The sequence below is a fragment of the Strongylocentrotus purpuratus genome, unplaced genomic scaffold (genome assembly GCF_000002235.5).
Source record: "Strongylocentrotus purpuratus isolate Spur 01 unplaced genomic scaffold, Spur_5.0 spur5_scaffold_21, whole genome shotgun sequence".
Classification (NCBI taxonomy): Eukaryota; Metazoa; Echinodermata; class Echinoidea; order Camarodonta; family Strongylocentrotidae; genus Strongylocentrotus; species Strongylocentrotus purpuratus.
This window is the reverse complement of record NW_022145607.1, coordinates 35,390,163-35,410,150: the sequence shown is the minus strand read 5'-3', so window position 1 is coordinate 35,410,150 and position 19,988 is coordinate 35,390,163. Positions and strand designations below refer to the sequence as shown.

The following is a 19,988-nucleotide window of genomic DNA, read 5'->3' as shown; positions in this document are numbered from 1 at the left end:
AAAGATTAAAATAAGACAATATGTTCAGCGTTATCTTTGAATTTCTTCAAAATTCTATGATATTACTATCAAGTAATTCAAACAAACTATGAAGAAAAGATTTCATATTTGTAATGTACTGTATCTTTGTTCACAAAATATGATGTGCCGAGTGTGCCCCTATGTTTCAAACAAGTTTTAATAAAAAATTTCAAGTTCAAGTTCATCTTCTTCATTAATTATTATTTTAAAACATTTACATGTACATGTAGCACTGTGGAATGGAATGGATGAAAGAAATGAGAAAAGAAGCATGACTGCACATGATAGATGGGTAAATGGAATAAAAATGGTAATATAGTGTTTGTGTATGAATGTAATTTAATTTGTTTTCTTTATTAAAGTAATATTTGTATTGATTTACCTCATAAATTAACACAGAGGATATTGAGTGATGGTCAGAGGATCTAACTGGGTTCTAAAACACTCTAATTGTCACTGATTTAAGTTAAAATTGTTCATATTTAACAAATTTTGACGAAAATTCTTCATTTCAATGCATTTTCCCATAGGGAAAAGTTGTCCCGTACGTCACGTGTCCCGTACGTCACATACACACATTTATGTTTTGGTATATTACATAACAACGGAAGGTCAGAAAAATATGGTTATAGTTGTGATTAATGCTTGATTCCATAATGAATTAAGATATCATTACCATAAATCTCATAACTTAATAAATTCAGAGAATTTTTATGACAAACTTATTTTTGAAAAAGTCAAAAATTCTCTGGTCCCGTACGTCACGCAGCACATTAATTACATTAAGAATTAATTTATGAATTGGTCAGAACTAAAACTTTCCACAAATGAACTAGCCCATAATAGCCACAGACTCATACCAAAAGATAGCCATATAAATAATTTCATCCATTGTTATTTCTTGTTTAAAGTCTCTGAATGTCCCGTACGTCACAATCCAAATAGCTTGGACCTGCCCACCTATGGTGGTGTGACCAAAGTTCGCGCGTGACCTAAGTTCGCTATCTCAAAAAATCAGAAAGATTTCAAAAATCTGATATCACCAATGGAAAGAGGAACATAAAACTACTCGAACATGAAATTTTCTTTGGAATTGGGTACGAAATTGTGAAGATATAGACAAAAGATCGGCAAATTTTGCCATCTTTTGCGTCCGTTCCGAAAAATTATCAATTTACCGATAAGGGTCAGAAAATCTTCAATTTGAGAGCATATTTCCTCAAAATTGTAAGTTAAAAGTGGTACCAACTGATTGTATGATAGATCTATATTGATTATTGCCTTGCAAATTATGATATTACCTTATTTTTGATGGATCACATTTTTTGATAAATCAACTGTAAATCCCCGTGCGTGAAGTTAGGTCTCGTTCTTTTTATGACTTTTTTAGATGCAGCGCGCACGCACGATCGAACATCAAATTTTTAGATTGCGATATCTCCGAAATCCTTCGACGATAAGATTTTGTAGTTCCATCAATCTGTAGTAAAAAACTTTGCCGTCCATTTGGTAATAGGGTAGAGTGCCCAGTATTCGGTCACTTAAGGGGAAATCACTAATATTTTGAATTCTTACCTCTTTTATTTGGCAATCTACCCATCAAAAGAAAAGAAATTTATTCCTCTAACAGGATTTTATAGTCACTTAAAATATAGAATAATGATAAGCAAAATACTTCCGAAAGAAGACAGAGCATTTTTCTGCCCAGAATTCGGTCGCGCCGATTAGAATTCGGTCACGCGATTTGTGCGTGGTATCTCCGTTGCCAAAGAGCGAAGCGTATTTGCGCACTATTTTCACACAATTGCGCGATAAAGCACTGAATGTCAATGCGTTGACCGAATACTGGCCGAGCGATACCGCATGGCAAGGGTATCGTATAAATACCTCTCGCACATCGGCAAATGCGTCATTTGCAAATTCACTGCGATGGAGTGAACACGGAAGTGATTCTCTTCACACACATACTAAATTCATTGCGACGGCACACGCAGTTGTTTCGCAATAGACTTCTACATATGGCTATGCATGTTAGCGCATGTGCTAAAAGAACGCAGAAGTGCAGAAAGTCTTGCGACACTGACCAATTTTGAGCTAAGTTGGAGATCTTTCCGGGGCCCTAAATCTGATTTAATTTTGAGAGTTAAGAAAAGTTGTTCAGCTGCCTGATTTGTGCAAGTTTCGTGGCTCTTAAATTATTTTTTAAATTGTTACAGCTGTTGAAACGGCTGTCTGACCGAATAGGGTAGCGCGCCCAGTATTCGGTCAATTCCCAGTATTCGGTCAGACAGCCGTTTCGACAGCTGTAACAATTTTAAAAATAATTTGCGGAAGTAGATCTATTTTGCTTATCGTTATTCTATATTTTAAGTGACTATAAAATCCTGTTAGAGGAATAAATTTCTTTTCTTTTGATGGGTAGATTGCCAAATAAAAGAGGTAAGAATTCAAAATATTAGTGATTTCCCCTTAAGTGTAGGGTGTCTGAACGATTTTTCAATTTTCAATTTGGGATCGTTTTTCACCATTTTTGTTTGATATTTGAATTAAAAATGTAATCAGAATAATACATTTCAAATTTCAAGTCTCGCTGATGTTTCTATCAAAAGATACAGCCCCTTCAAAACGCTGAAATATTCATTGCATTTTGCTCAGAATCGACGAAAAAGACGTACACGCAGAGTTATGTTGTTTTGCTAAATTTAGCCAAACAGCTGTATCGCGCGATATGCAAGCAAGCCTTTTATTAACCGGGCGCCGGGCGATTTTTACCCTACGGTCCCTGACTTTTGGCGCCCGGTAAGACGGGGAAAATGAGTACCGGGCGCCGGTCCATGTTTATTTCTGGCGCCCGGTCTGGGAGAATTAACATTTTCTGTTTCATAAACTTCCACATGTCTAGCACTAAATGTTCACACATGTGACAAAAACTTACTTGATACGAGTTAAACGTGGACTGAATGAACCCTAACAAATCATTATATAATGAGAATCCTAATTAAAATCGCCCAGAAACAATTGCAGCACAGTACGAGCGGCCGCTATCTCCTACTCCTAGCGGAGTACGGAGCATACAATACAGGGGATGTACACCACTCAAAGACGAGCGCATTTCCCCAGGCCATGCATACACACACAAATGACATCAGTGCTGTACTGCACTACAGGGCAATTCCACGGTAACGGAAGGACACTCAGACAAGATTTTTGAACTTCAGGTTCATACTAAAAGAAATGTTTTATTAGTATGTATTAAACTATGGGGAACAAAATGTGTTTCAGTCAAGTGGAAAGCTTCATCAACTTCACAAAGTTTGGATAAACACTAATTAACTGGAAAAACCATGTCCATTTTTATGTCCTTCCGTTACCGAGATAATTAATATGCACATTCTTAAACTACTTAACTATAATGACAATTTTTGGGGGGAGAATTAAAGGCACTTATATAGGTATTATATCTGTACTGTTTCACATCTTATACTAATAAAACAGTTCTTTTAGTATGAACCTGAAGTTCAAAAATCTTGTCTGAGTGTCCTTCCGTTACCGTGGAATTGCCCTACACACACAGTGTCAGTACAAGAAAGTCTCGATGTAACTTCCAAAAATCTATCCCAAAAGCCAAATTTTGCTTTAAAAAATGCGGAATCGGAGCCATATTTCCAAAGCTCACGGGGGTTTAGCCCAGTTTTAAGAAACAGTTTCATCAAAATAGCGCTAAAAATCAAGAAATCAGCGATTTTGTTGCCAGTTTTTTTTGCCTATCGCATGCCCTTCGGATGTAATGGTATCTTCAAAAAGCCAAATGAAAAACAGAACACCGGACCTGCTGATGCATTGACTTTATGTACAAAGTTGATTGCAACTCCAGACTTGCCTTGATTCAGCGGCCCTCGTACTCATTGACTAAAATTCTGTGATGTTTTAAATAATGGAATTTTCTGATAAAATAGGTTAACATATTTAACAAATCTTTTTTTTATTTTATTTTTATTAACTATTATTTTTTTATTTTTTATTTTTTTTTTTTTAATATTTTTTTTAAGTGACAGGTCTAAATAACGAACACGTTAAACAGGCAAAATCTGTTTTTTTCACCTAAAATATGCCTTTTCAAGCTGAATAATATGTTTTTTGAAAGTGACAGGTTGGCAGCTCTGCATTGTCATTATAGATGGTTTTTCTTAAGTATTTTTTTAATAAAAATAATTTAATTCCCCCCTTCCTAACATTTTTCAATTTTTGACATTTAACGGCATGAAAATAGTATTAAACATGAACTACAACAACTACATATGACAGATTTATCCAAGGTATGAGTGATTTAATATTAGAGTGCTCAAAATGTAAACTAGAAATTAAACTACCGTATGTATAAATAAAAGGTAACGTTTAACAAATAATTTAAAAGAATACATATTTTCATCAATTTTGGAAACGGCTCCTGGTCCTGGAAAACGGCTCCCGGTTCTCTAAAAAAATTAAGGACCGGGAGCCGCTTTTTCAGATATTTGGCTCCCGGTCTGATTTGACTTAATAAAAGGCTTGTATGCAAGCGTATGCATATCGTACGCAAGTTGCTCAGCCAATGCGCGACTTGCAAGCTTGAGCCACGCTGTCTCCGCGATATGTGCCATTGACTACAACGTGTATTCACTTCCGGGTTCTATGGCAGGAACGGCCACCCATACTTTCATTCACTATAAGCGCACATGTTACGCGATGTAACCATGGTTTGGACTGAGCGGAGCTCACGCCTCCCTAATTAGCTGATTCCAAAAATGTGGGAAGGGTATTTTCAAACTGTTATAACAAATGATCCCTTGGGGCTAGCGAAAAAAAAAGCATCTGGATATTATCCTTACGTCTAGCCCTGCTTAAGCCGCGGGGCGGCAGCTCAGGAAAGTGGCAAATTTTGGAGCTAGGATGCAAACAACATTTCAATCGCTGTTTTGACCAAGATATTTTGAGAATTCTGGGGGTGGCCTCCGATGGGGAATATGGAGAAAAACCTGCTCTTTCATATGACACCTCATTTATTGAGTTTCACCTTCAGGATCATTTGTTATAAAGGTTTGAATTTCAAATTTTTTCATAAAATCATTGACCAATTTTGGATGGTCGCGCAATGCACGTAGACCACATAGGGAAGCGTACATTCTCTATGGGAAGGGTTTTAGCACACAACATTGGGTGCGCGATCAGACACCCTATAATAAGTGACCGAATACTGGGCACTCTACCCTACTGGGAATCAGTAGGGGCACTGGTCCAAGAATGAGGATCGTCCTCATTAACAAGGATATCCTCATAAACGAGGACAAAATGCGTCCTCAAAAATAAGGGTTGTCTGCATTTTTGAGGACGTTTTTTTTCATTGGCGCTCTGGGGGTTTCATGTTACAGAACGGCCTGCTGGCGATGCCAAAAATGGATTCCCCGGGGGAAAATAACCCTAGTTCACCGTCTACTTTTATGGGTTGTCCGTCTTCCCAAGGATTTATAATGTGAAAGTCTCTGTACAATGTCAATGTAAAATGCATCAAGAAAATCATTGCAGAATCCGTTTTTTGCTTCGCCAATGCACCGATCAAAAATATGAAACGTCTGCAAAAATGCAGACGGTCCTTATTTTTGAGGACGCATCGGTCCGTGTTAACGAAGACGATCCTCGTTTAAGAAGACGATCCTTATTCTCGGACCAGCGCCCCTAGACTAGATCTACTGGGAATTGACCGAATACTGGGCGCGCTACCCTAATTTAAATAAATACATTTGTGTAGAATATGAGACATCATAGATCGAATATCACATTTTGTAAGCTGTTCTAAAATGTCCGCGAACTTTGGTCACCCCTTCATACTGTCAATTTTGCCGATCAGCCGCATCGGCATGATTGTGTGCATTTGCGTGTTGTGAGTGTATTGACTATTCATGTGTTCAAATGCTGCCTATTAACACGTACTGCAGTGTTCAAGGTCAATACTAGGGTGTCTGAACGATTTTTCAATTTTCAATTTGGGATCGTTTTTCACCATTTTTGTTTGATATTTGAATTTAAAATGTAATCAGAATAATACAATTCAAATTTCAAGTCTCGCCGATGTTTCTATCAAAAGATACAGCCCCTTCAAAACGCTGAAATATTCATAGCATTTTGCTCAGAATCGACGAAAAAGACGTACACGCAGAGTTATGTTGTTTTGCTAAATTTAGCCAAACAGCTGTATCGCGCGATATGCAAGCGTATGCATATCGTACGCAAGTTGCTCAGCCAATGCGCGACTTGCAAGCTTGAGCTACGCTGTCTCCGCGACACGTGCCATTGACTAGTATGGTTAGCGTTCGTCGCACAAAAAACCCGGAAGTGAATGCACGTTATAGTCAATGGCAATATCGCGGAGATGTCTCCGCGATATTGCCATTGACTATAACGTGTATTCACTTCCGGGGTTTATGGTGGGAACGGCCATCCATACTTTCATTCACTATAAGCGCACATGTTACGCGATGTAACCATGGTTTGGACTGAGCGGAGCTCACGCCTCCCTAATTAGCTGATTCCAAAAATGTGGGAAGGGTATTTTCAAACTGTTATAACAAATGATCCCTTGGGGCTAGCGAAAAAAAAAGCATCTGGATATTATCCTTACGTCTAGCCCTGCTTAAGCCGCGGGGCGGCAGCTCAGGAAAGTGGCAAATTTTGGAGCTAGGATGCAAACAACATTTCAATCGCTGTTTTGACCAAGATATTTTGAGAATTCTGGGGGTGGCCCCCGATGGGGAATATGGAGAAAAACCTGCTCTTTCATATGACACCTCATTTATTGAGTTTCACCTTCAGGATCATTTGTTATAAAGGTTTGAATTTCAAATTTTTTCATAAAATCATTGACCAATTTTGGATGGTCGCGCAATGCACGTAGACCACATAGGGAAGCGTACAATCTCTATGGGAAGGGTTTTAGTATACAAATAACGCACGGCCCAGAGTGCAATAGCGGTGAATGCAGTACGCGCGAGGTTTCTTTAGATTGGTGCCGCTCTGTGCAACGAGCCGCTTGCGGCGAGTTGACAGTGCGAACCATCTGAAGAAACCGAGCATTTACTGCATTTACATTTTGCACAACAGGGTCAAGTGCGTTATTTGTTTTATAAAATAGCGACACAAATAGCAACAAACGAAACTTTAGATCTAATAAGTTAGAGTCTACGAGAGTTCGATCTAGATCTAGATCTAGAGTTATGTTGGTTCTACTTCTAGACTAAGACCTTGCAGGCTTACCAAAAAGTCAATGGGATTCATTGCCTTGATTAAAAATAAAATCCATACAGTGGGTCTAGAGACGAGTCTACATCAGACAGCTGAAATTCCTGGCTTCATTATAAAATCCAAAAGTCAAAACAGGCCTAAATCCAAGGCAAAAGTAAAATAAAAATTTGCTTTTTAATAATACCCCGCTGGCGCTGGCCGCTCTGATCTAGCTAGTTAGCTAGAGCTAAGCTACGCGTACGTTGCGCTGGGGATCATGGTGGAGCGTACAATATTAGCTACGCGTAGCCTACAATAATTGCAATGCACTCGAGGGAGCGCGTACTACACGTACGCGCGCGCACTATGATCTCCATGGTCACGCGTACGCACCGTGCAATATAACTTTTTACTGCGCTTTTTCTGCACTCATTTCTGCAAAATCGTGCTTGCATCAAATTTTTTTCAATGTCATGTGACGCGTATTGACCAATCACGATGCTTAAAATACTAGAGCCATTTTATAACACACAACATTGGGTGCGCGATCAGACACCCTATCAATACGCATGCTTTGCTGGAGTGAATAGTATTTTGCACTTACCTGCTCTCTCTGGGCATTTCTGTTTATTCTTTAAAGGAAATAGAACTTATATCTTGGAAGACGACCGGGAGACTACCTCACTCCCGATGATGATGATGATGATGACAATTGAAATACGGGCGTCTTAAAAAAACATGGATTTTTTTCTTTCTTCTTCTTCGCGGTCCCTTGAGTTGAAACAAACGACCAATATGATATGGGGGGGCCGGTTATAGTGTCTCTAAGGTAACCAATTGAAAAGGGAAAAGGAAAATGTGCACGTATCGTAAAGAAATTGCAATAAGAGTACCGTACTAAGAGACTAGAATTGAATTTTGTTATAGTGGAAATATAAAGAAAATCACTAATATGTCAACTAATGTTTCACTAGAAACTGGTAAGCTAACAGATGGCCATCGTACAAGTTTTAGGTCAACTACATATCGGGGTGATTTATAAAACTACAAATACAATTGATTTGCTTCAAGTTCAAGTTCAAGTTCAAGTTCATTTATTCAAAACCACACAAAACATGATATAATCTTTTACATGAAAAAGAGACTGGTAATAGTACATCATTAAGTGAATGGTTTTAGGACCCCTGTAGAAGCTAAGCTTGTGAGCGGGGCCCTATAGTCAACAAAATACATACATTAACGATATGGCAAGGTGAATAAAAAGAATATAATGTTTATACAAGGGATGGAAACAAACTAAGCTACAGAATATAGAACACAAAAAAATATTCACACACACGCGCGCACCCACACACACACACACACACACACACAGTCCTTAGTGGTCTATAAGCATTTGAGAATGAGAAATTATTAAGATACAAAGTAGAATTATGTCAGTCTTCCAAGTAGATACGTTTTAGATAACCTTCTAAACCTAGAAAGAGTTGTACTATATTTTATATCATCAGGCAAACTGTTCCATTCTTTGATGCAAGAGATATGGAAAGAGGTCAGAGTGATATTTGTTCTTGCAAAAGGCTGATGAATAAGACCCCTTTGACGTGTATTATAATTTATTATGAATTTGTGAGTTTGTACGGAATAAATCTTTTAACGTACATTCATGAGGCATAAACTGAAGTTTATACATAAACAATACGCAATTGATTGACACAAGTCCACTTAGTGGTAACATTCTTAATCGAAGGAACAATGGAGAACTTGGATGTCTATAATTAGAATTAGTAATAAGCCTTATTGCCTTCTTCTGCAATACTCTTAACTTATCAAGATATGACTTAAAAGTGTTTCCCCAAGCAACATTACAATATGTCAAATAAGGAAGAATAATACTATTATATAATGTTATCAGCACTCTTTCAGGTAAAATAAATTTCAATCTAAAAATGACACCTACACTTCGAGACAACTTAGTGCATACAACATCTAAATGATTCTTCCAAGATAAATGTTCATCCATAGTTAACCCTAAGAACTGAACATTTTCACTAAGCGCAACATCATGGCCTCCAACATTAAGAAAAGTAATACCATCTGGAAGCTTTTTACCCTTTGAGCGAAAAATAACACATTTGGTCTTTTGAACATTCAACAATAACTTATTACAACAATACCATGCATACAGTTTCTGAATCTCTTGATTTGCAATTAGTAATAAATCTTCAGCCTTCTTATCAACCAGCAGCAAGCTGGTATCATCAGCAAACAGGGAGTATGAGAATAATGTTGACGAGTGTATTATATCATTTATATAAATTAAAAACAACAGGGGACCAAGAACAGAACCCTGAGGTACACCATATTTAATAGAAGCAAGTTGGGAACTACTACCATCCACCACAACAAATTGAGTCCTGTCAAACAAATAGCTTTGGAACCAAGACAATGCTACACCACGTGTATTCCATAATGCTCTAGTTTCCTGAGGAGGATACCATGGTCAATGGTATCAAACGCCTTAGATAGATCTAAGAACATCCCCAGACAATACTTGTCTCCATCAATAGCTTTTATGATATTACTTAATAAATTAAACACACCCATTTGTGTGGAGAAGTGCTTACGAAAACCGCACTGCTGAGGAATCAAGATATTCTTTTTAGATAGAAACTCATTTAAGCGTTTATAAATTATTTTCTCAAGAATTTTAGAAAAGATTGGTAACAGTGCTATTGGCCTATAATTAATTACATTTTTACGGTCAGATTTTTTATATACTGGTACCACTTTAGCTACCTTGAGTTTATCTGGAACAACTCCCTGAGATAAAGACATATTAAAGATTTTACATAAGGGATCAATAAAAAGGTGAATGCACTCCTTTATAATTCTAGGTGAAATATCATCAGAACCACTAGATTTAGATGGTTTCAAAGATGACACAATATCAATGATCTCAGAGTTTGAGGTTGGTTTTAGAAACATAGATGCATTATCTTCACACTGTTTCATATAATCACGAAAAGATTGTGGTACTTGAGGGATATCTGTACTGATTTTCATGGGTAGTCCAATGAAATATTTATTAAAACTTTCAGCCTTATCCTTGGCAGATGATAGGAGTACTCCATTAAAATCCATCTCTTGAGGAAGTGAATGCCTATTTGACCGACCTAACAATTCATTAATATGAGACCAAGTTTTTCTTATATCACCTTTAACACTGTGGAACAAATCATTGTAATAATTTTGCTTGGCTATACGAAGAGTATTAACCAAGACATTCTTATAATCAACATATTTCTTTTTATTCTCAGCTGTTGGTCTCTTGACATAACTACCATCAAGCTTATGTTTGCGGTTTATTGAGTTCAACAAAACATGAGTTACCCAAGGCTTTTTACATTTACTCTTTAATGTTACCTCAACTAATGGGAAACATAAATTATATAATTTTAGAAATATTTGTAGAAAATGTTCGTATAGATCATTGACGCCTTCCAGTGAAGGCAGAGTCTTCCAATCAACTTCAGTCAAGTGTTGCTTGAACCTAGAGATTGTTTTATCATTTATTTTCCGCTTTGCTCTACTAGTATATACCCAGCAGGGAGCGAGGGAGGTGAAAAACGTTTTGCGTGGCCTGAATGTAACATTTAAGAGTGGGGGTGATGCGGATTTGTTTCTGCCTCCCCCCCTCCCTCCCCCCCCCCAAAAAAAAGTTTTTGCTCATTGAGCCACTGCTCCCTCGTCCCACGCATTTATATTTTTCTTCTCTTTACCACCCATTTCTCATTTCTTATCTCTTTATTATTTCTATTTCTTATTTCTTACCCATTTCTCATTTCTTTCTATCGTTTCTATTTTTTCTCTTTAATTATGTTTACACTTTCATTTGTAATTTTTCGTTTTGGAGACACCCTTACTACCTGCGAACTAAAATTTCCGGCGGAAGTTTTATTTATTTATCGCGAATATAAAAGTAGGCCTAATCTGATTAATTTTCCATAAATTTCGACGTGAAATATTCAGGTTTTTAAACTTCATATACAGTATTGGTGATGAAAAGACAATGGAGAACAAGCCCATTGTAACGTGTAAGTCTTTTATGTAGCCTTTCTGTTTCATTTCGCGTTTCACTTTTGGTGAAACCTGATTTTCAGTAACTCAAGATTGTTTGTCATGTCCCACTAATTGGTTTCTATGTGGGTTACGTTTGCGGGGCAGCAAAACAGAAGAGGAAATAGCCTAGTACGTGTTGTCGCTGAGTTTTTTATGTGAATACAATTGTGATATAGGTGTTTGGGCGCTAGTATAGTTTCGTATCCATTTTTTAAAGCAGTTTTTTTACCAGTTTAATATCGATTCTTAGCAAAGCAATTTTAGCCCAATTTTTTACTAATAGACGTCTAGAGTAAAGTACCCGGTAATCGGTCAGCTCCGGTTTTCGGCCAATTGGTTGGATACATGGTAAAATCACTTTAAAATACATCGCATAATAGCATAACACATATCCCACACATACCATACCATGCCAGTGTCACTGAAGAACCACATTTGCAATGAAAAATATATCCTAAAATATCACATTTTAGCGATGTAATCGGCGGTCCCGCTACCCAAATCTGAAAAATCGAGTTTCTTACGCGTGTATGTAAGAAATATGGGTACCATAAAATGAGCTTTATTTCAAGTATTTTTCAGATATAGAGCCCGATTTTGTGCTGGTCGCAAGCTCAAAAGTATCTCATCGCATGTATTAAATCAATGCAGCCGCACACCGCGACGCACACACGATATGTCTGTCTAATTCAGATTCCAACTTCCGATCACCGCTGTGCCTGTATTCGGTCAGGCGAGCACCCGGGAGCTCCGGCGTGGGATACCTGCTCCGCCCGCTTGTGCTATACATCAGCGCGGAAACGCACGGCGCGCGCGAGCGCTTCCTATTGACTTTGTACATGCGGCCGTAAACTGAAACGCTCGGCCGATAACCGGCTCCAAAACAGTGAAAATTGAAATGAATATTGTCATGGCAATTCGTGATTTTTTTTTGGGATTCTTTTTTTGTTTAAACAATAATAATATTTGCTTCATGATTTGAACAAGAAATGATAATAAATAGGAAGTAAAGAGTCCAATAAATAGGATTTTGTCTTAAGTGGCCGAAAACCGGGTACTTTACTCTACTAGGGGTCTAGATTAGAGTAAAGTACCCGGTTTTCGGCCACTTAAGACAAAATCCTATTTATTGGACTCTTTACTTCCTATTTATTATCATTTCTTGTTCAAATCATGAAGCAAATATTATTATTATTTAAACAAAAAAAGAATCCCAAAAAAAAATCACGAATTGCCATGACAATATTCATTTCAATTTTCACTGTTTTGGAGCCGGTTATCGGCCGAGCGTTTCAGTTTACGGCCGCATGTACAAAGTCAATAGGAAGCGCTCGCGCGCGCCGTGCGTTTCTGCGCTGATGTCTAGCACAAGCGGGCGGAGCAGGTATCCCACGCCGGAGCTCCCGGGTGCTCGCCTGGCCGAATACAGGCACAGCGGTGATCGGAAGTTGGAATCTGAATTAGACAGACATATCGTGTGTGCGTCGCGGTGTGCGGCTGCATTGATTTAATACATGCGATGAGATACTTTTGAGCTTGCGACCAGCACAAAATCGGGCTCTATATCTGAAAAATACTTGAAATAAAGCTCATTTTATGGTACCCATATTTCTTACATACACGCGTAAGAAACTCGATTTTTCAGATTTGGGTAGCGGGACCGCCGATTACATCGCTAAAATGTGATATTTTAGGATATATTTTTCATTGCAAATGTGGTTCTTCAGTGACACTGGCATGGTATGGTATGTGTGGGATATGTGTTATGCTATTATGCGATGTATTTTAAAGTGATTTTACCATGTATCCAACCAATTGGCCGAAAACCGGAGCTGACCGATTACCGGGTACTTTACTCTACCCTAATTTTAATCATAATCATCTGATCATATTAGGGTGTCTGCACACATAGGAGTAGATCTAGACCGAATTTTCCGTCTCTTTCGTTCGTTAGCCTCTTATTGGGGTAGGGTCGGCTCTCTCTTTAGAGACGGAAGCCGTTTATACACATGTCCTTGCTAACGCCACGGCCAGTTCTGGTCGTAGCGTTTTGCCCCCAAAATCCCCCAAAATGTCATTTTACCTCGAGCATGTTATATTGTAAATTAGGCCTAGGCTATAATAAATCAGTTCCACTTACCAACTTGACTGAAATAATCAGTTTAATAGTCCCTTTTTAGGAAATTATGGGTCAAAATCGGAATCCATGTTGAAAAAGATTTTCAAAATGGATTTCGATTTTGACCCATAATTTCCTAAAAAGGGACTGTAGGAATAAATGTTGTGTAGAAACTAAATGAGTATTCTTACCGTTAATAATAATCCTCAGCGTTGATATCTCGAGTATAGAAAGCAACTGGAAGGCGAATCATGAAGAGGAAGAATAGAGCGATAAAGCGAAGTGAAGAATCAGCACGTGGAGCGCGACTAGCTAGCTAGTGAAACGCGAATAGGATGAAGGCACACAACCTTACAGTTCACACTTCCCGAAATTAAATAGAAGACAAATCTAATTTGCGATTTAGTCCTCAAATAAAATGATGATGATGAAACTCGCTATAACGTGAAAACTAATGAGAAGAAGCTTGTTGAATAATCCGAAAACGTCCTATATAAAACAAGTCCGATGATGAAAACTGAAGACCGGAGAAGTGAGTAAAAACCGTGTGTGGAGACTTATCCAAGTGCGCTAAAAGTGTGATGATTGGCTTATTAAAACAATAAGGTGCGATCCGATTGGAGTAACTAAAATAACACTCTTGTTGCTGGGTGGTTCCATGGATGAAATTAACTCAGAGAATATGTAGAATGTGCAGCTGTAAATTGTTATTGTTATTGAAGCTGGCTGAACGTAAAGTACTAACAAAAGGAATGTTTAAAATGCTGGCTATGTACAATGTTGATAAACATTTGTGACCTTTGTAAAGTTCAAGTCACTACAGGACTATTAAACTGATTATTTCAGTCAAGTTGGTAAGTGGAACTGATTTATTATAGCCTAGAGATCTAGGCCTAATTTACAATATAACATGCTCGAGGTAAAATGACATTTTGGGGGATTTTGGGGGCAAAACGCTACGACCAGGACTGGCCGTGGCGTTAGCAAGGACATGTGTATAAACGGCTTCCGTCTCTAAAGAGAGAGCCGACCCTACCCCAATAAGAGGCTAACGAACGAAAGAGACGGAAAATTCGGTCTAACATAGGAGCATCACTATCCTGACTGTGTAGTAAAACAGGCAACACTGGCACCAGCACATTAACGCGACACATTTGAAAGCCTGCGGTATGACACTTTCAAATGTCCTACTAATTAATTAAATGGGATATAGAGTCTAACCCATCACAAATAAATAAAGAATGGAACTTACAAGTTTCGTTAGTGTAAATTTCCTTGGTTTCTAGACATCTGGCCTACTTGTTTGCTTATAGCCCATCCGCAATTCTTGAATCTTGAATCCAAGATGGCAATATAATTGTCTTCATCCATAACCAAAACATTCCACATAGCGTGCTGGCCACCTGACATGCCGGCCGGATCGCGTCTTTCGCGGCTCGACAGGCGGGGTAGAAGCAGAGCTCGGCAGCCGATCTGCGACCAACGATGACGGGGGATCTACGCGTGGAGGCCGAACCATGGTCGATGATGACGGGATATCGTCGTGTGGTGGTGCGATCTCCGGAGTTGCGCAATCCTCTAAGAATGCAGGCTTTAAACGTTCTACACTGACGTTCTCACGCTTACCATTAATGTCAATGGAGAAAAACTTGTCAGTACGGCGGAGAACTGGGAAGGGACCCCTGTAGGGCGGTTCTAGGGGTTTCCTGACCGCATCTTGGCGCAAAAATACATGGCTAGCAGAATGAAGGTCAGCATGAATCTGGGTACTAGCATGTCGTTGTTTGCGAGGAGGAGTGGGGCGTAGCTTACTCATCAGCTCTTTCAGTCTATGTACATAGTTCGCCGGATCAATGTCTGTGTCTGGCTTCGTCGGTTCTACGAATTGGGCAGGCAACCTAATGCTTGTCCCAAACACCAACTCAGCTGAGGAGCATCCAATGTCAGACTTGACAGCTGTGCGTATCCCCAATAGTACAAGGGGCAACACTTCAGTCCAGCGTACAGTGTTATATGTCTTGATCGAAGCTTTGAGCTGACGATGTAGGCGTTCTACTAACCCATTCGAGGCTGGATGATATGAAGTTGTCCGAATACGAGTAGTGCCGAGTAGGTTGGTGAGGGCGAGGAAAAGGGCGGACTCGAACTGTCTCCCCCTGTCTGTAGTGATGGTTGCCGGTGTGCCAAAATTCGCCACCCATCTGGCCACAAAAGTCTGTGCTACCGTCTCGGCAGTAATGTCCGGGATCGGAATAGCTACTGGCCATCTGGTAAAGCGATCAACACAAGTCAAAAGATAGCTATTACCTTCCGAAGGAGGAAGTGGACCCACGAGGTCTATATGAACATGCGAGAATCGAGCATCTGGGGATGCGAATGTGCCCAAAGGTACTCTGGTGTGTCGATGAACTTTACACTTCTGACACTCCAGACAGGTACGCGTCCAGTTCCTGATGTCGCGCTTGATTCCCGGCCAAACGAAACGCTCTGTTATCACCTTCTGAGTTGCTCGAGCACCAGGGTGTGATAATCCGTGGAGTGAATTGAAAATTGTTCTCCTATGCGAAACTGGCACTAGAGGCCTGGCACTCCCAGTGGAAATGTCACAAAGCAAAGTGGTGAGTGTGCCTGGAAGTGGTATCGACTCAAGCTTGAGCGAAGTGTCTGACAAGTCGGCGAACTCCTCATCATCCTTCTGTGATCGAGCTAAGGCAGCAAAATCGACAATGGAAGTTGAGTCGACGGCACTGATAGGCAGACGAGAGAGGGCGTCGGCTGCAGTGTTGTGCTTACCACTGATATGACGTATATCAGAGGTGAACTGTGAGATGAGATCTAGGTGTCGAATCTCTCGGGGTGAGTGTCTGCCCGGCTTAGCCTGCAAAGCGTAGGTGAGGGGCTTGTGATCGGTGAAGATGGTGAAAGTCCGGCCTTCGAGCATATGGCGGAAATGTCTCACGCTCTGGTAGGCAGCGAGCAGCTCGCGTCCAAACGTGCTGTACCGAGTTGCTGCCGGCTGGAGCCGCTTGGAAAAGAAAGCGAGTGGCTGCCAAGTGTTGTCCACTAACTGTTGGAGCACTCCACCGACACCATAGTCTGATGCATCGACGAGTAAACAGAGAGGAACTCCAGATCGAGGGTGCACAAGGATAGAAGCGTCAGCTAAGTCCTGTTTAGCTCGATTAAAAGCTAAGAGCTCAGCTTCATTGAGTGTGATAGACTCTTTCTTCTTCTTCCTGCCTTTAAGTAGATCTGTCAAAGGTTGGAGCACTTCAGCACAGTGAGGAATAAAACGTCTGTAAAAGTTCATGAGACCAAGAAATTCTCTCAGTGTAGTGAGCGAAGTTGGAGTAGGAAACTTCCGGATGTGTTCCACCTTGTCGTTGAGAGGACAGATACCATGCTGATCCACGTGGTGGCCTAAAAAAGTCAATGAAGATACACCAAACTGACACTTGGAAGTGTTGATGACAATGCCATACTCACGAAGTCGATCAAAAAGTAGGCGGAGGTGTGTCACATGTTCGTCATCCGTAGTACTGGCAACGAGCAGGTCGTCGAGGTACACAAAGACAAAAGGGAGACCACGAACAACTTCATCCATCAGCCGTTGAAAAGACTGAGCCGCGTTCCGAAGTCCAAAGGGCATGCGAACCCACTCGAAAAGTCCGAATGGAGTGGTTATTGCAGTCTTTGGGATATCACACGGCTCGACTGGGATCTGGTGATAAGCACGAATTAAATCAATCTTAGAAAAAATCGTCTTACCACTGAGGCAGGATGAGAAATCTTGTAGGTGGGGTATCGGGTAACAATCAGGAGTTGTCCGAGAGTTGAGGGCGCGGTAATCCCCACAAGGTCGCCAGTCACCTGGGGTCTTCTTTGGGACCATATGGAGTGGAGAAGCCCAATTACTGTCCGATGGGCGAATAATGCCCAGGTCTAACATGTGGTCGAACTCGGCCTTAGCTACTCTAAGACGATCAGGAGCGAGGCGCCGAGGACGAGCTGCAACAGGGGGACCTCGTGTCTGGATATGATGAGTAGTCCCGTGCTTCACACCGTCGGGCTTGTATACCGGGCGAGTAATGTCCTGGTAGCTGCGGAGGAGAACGTGAAAGCGGTCATCAGAAACCCCTCTCACATACATGGGACTGATAGTTCCAGTGTAGGAGCCGAATCCACACACACTAAGATTGGTTTTAGTGTCGATCAACCTGCGATGTTTCACGTCGACGAGTAAACCAAAGTTAGTAAGAAAATCCGCTCCTAATATAGGCGTCTTCAAATCCGTGACAATAAAAATCCAGCGAAACACTCGTCGCAATCCAAGATCCAAAGTAAAAGATCGCTCACCGAAAGTGTTGATCGGCGAATGATTGACTGCTTGAAGTTGGATCTTCGACGCTCCGACCGATGAAAATTGAGATTTCTCCAACAGTGACTGGGGAAAAATACTCACTTCGGCTCCTGTGTCAACCAGGAAACGCTTGCCTGAGTTCTTATCAAAAATGAAGAAAAGACGACTATGAGGTTTGTCGCCAAGGGAACTTGTCGCCGCTATTCCTTGGCTAGGTCGTTTCCCTGAGGGTATGACTGCGAGGTTGAAGGTGTCGAATGCGATGTCGAATGTCGGCGGCTGGACGAGCACGGACTCACACACTTGCGAGCTCTGTCACCATAAGTCCAGTGATACCAGCACTCAGCTCCTTGATGATGCTGTTGTCTCCGTGGACTCTTGGATCTGGAAGGACGTCGAGGTGGATGAGATGCATCGCGATGCTGACTTCGACTACGACGATCCTCCTGGAGGGAAGAAGTCAGAGCTTGCACCTGTGCTGTGAGTTGTGTGACTTGCCTGGAAAGCTGTTGAACCTCCGCAGAAACTTGTGGCGGTGATGAGGAAACAGTAGTACTAGCAGGCGTGCACTCTACAGCAGACACAGAAAATGGGGAAGAAATCTCCAAGATTCTATCCGCCAACTCCGCCAATTGTTCGATGGAGACAGAGTCGGATGACGAAGCAAGAATAATTCTGACATTATTCGGTAGGCGTTGTAGAAAAAGTTGCTTCAAAATCCCTTCCTCTAATGTGGATTCTCCTAGTAGTTGTCGCATTCTACGAAGAAGTTGAGTAGGCTTGCGGTCACCTAACTCTTCCGCATTAAGAAGCTGGTGAATTCTCTTCTGTTCGGAAACGCCAGTTCGTTTGACGAGTTCAGATTTCAGTTTGTCATAGCGATCCTTAGCAGGGGGGGCAATTATGAAGTCCCTGACCTCCTGTGCTACTTCAGGCTGTAATGAGCTGATGACATGTGCAAATTTAGTCTCTTGTCGCGTAATAGCCCGCGTCAAAAACTGCGCCTCCACCTGGGCGAACCAGAGTGCCGGATCGCCCGGCCAGTACGGCGGTAACTTGAGTCCAAAAGCAGTAACAGCTGGCCCGGTACTGCCCGGTGCCGTCGCGGCCGCGGCGGGGTCGGAGTCGGGCATTTCCGTTGACGGTGATGTCGTCGTCATCATACACACAAAAGAAAATATCGCTCGTAGAAGAACAAAAAATTCGGGGTCACCAATGTAGGAATAAATGTTGTGTAGAAACTAAATGAGTATTCTTACCGTTAATAATAATCCTCAGCGTTGATATCTCGAGTATAGAAAGCAACTGGAAGGCGAATCATGAAGAGGAAGAATAGAGCGATAAAGCGAAGTGAAGAATCAGCACGTGGAGCGCGACTAGCTAGCTAGTGAAACGCGAATAGGATGAAGGCACACAACCTTACAGTTCACACTTCCCGAAATTAAATAGAAGACAAATCTAATTTGCGATTTAGTCCTCAAATAAAATGATGATGATGAAACTCGCTATAACGTGAAAACTAATGAGAAGAAGCTTGTTGAATAATCCGAAAACGTCCTATATAAAACAAGTCCGATGATGAAAACTGAAGACCGGAGAAGTGAGTAAAAACCGTGTGTGGAGACTTATCCAAGTGCGCTAAAAGTGTGATGATTGGCTTATTAAAACAATAAGGTGCGATCCGATTGGAGTAACTAAAATAACACTCTTGTTGCTGGGTGGTTCCATGGATGAAATTAACTCAGAGAATATGTAGAATGTGCAGCTGTAAATTGTTATTGTTATTGAAGCTGGCTGAACGTAAAGTACTAACAAAAGGAATGTTTAAAATGCTGGCTATGTACAATGTTGATAAACATTTGTGACCTTTGTAAAGTTCAAGTCACTACAGGACTATTAAACTGATTATTTCAGTCAAGTTGGTAAGTGGAACTGATTTATTATAGCCTAGAGATCTAGGCCTAATTTACAATATAACATGCTCGAGGTAAAATGACATTTTGGGGGATTTTGGGGGCAAAACGCTACGACCAGGACTGGCCGTGGCGTTAGCAAGGACATGTGTATAAACGGCTTCCGTCTCTAAAGAGAGAGCCGACCCTACCCCAATAA

The 19,988-nt window shown here is 40.7% G+C and overlaps 1 protein-coding gene across 4 annotated transcripts in view; it reads left to right on the top strand.

The window, feature by feature from the left end:
* Positions 1-11,218: 11,218 nt before the first annotated feature.
* Positions 11,219-19,988, top strand: part of LOC594750 (trafficking protein particle complex subunit 10) — a 43,262-nt gene continuing 34,492 nt past the window's right edge. For all 4 annotated transcript variants that reach the window (XR_004065838.1, XM_030994613.1, XM_030994612.1 and 1 more), the window contains exon 1: positions 11,219-11,372. Coding sequence is in view for 3 of the 4 variants with exons in the window: in XM_030994613.1 (XP_030850473.1) it covers positions 11,348-11,372 (25 nt within the window). In the remaining variant the exon portion in view is untranslated. The remainder of the gene's footprint in view (positions 11,373-19,988) is intronic.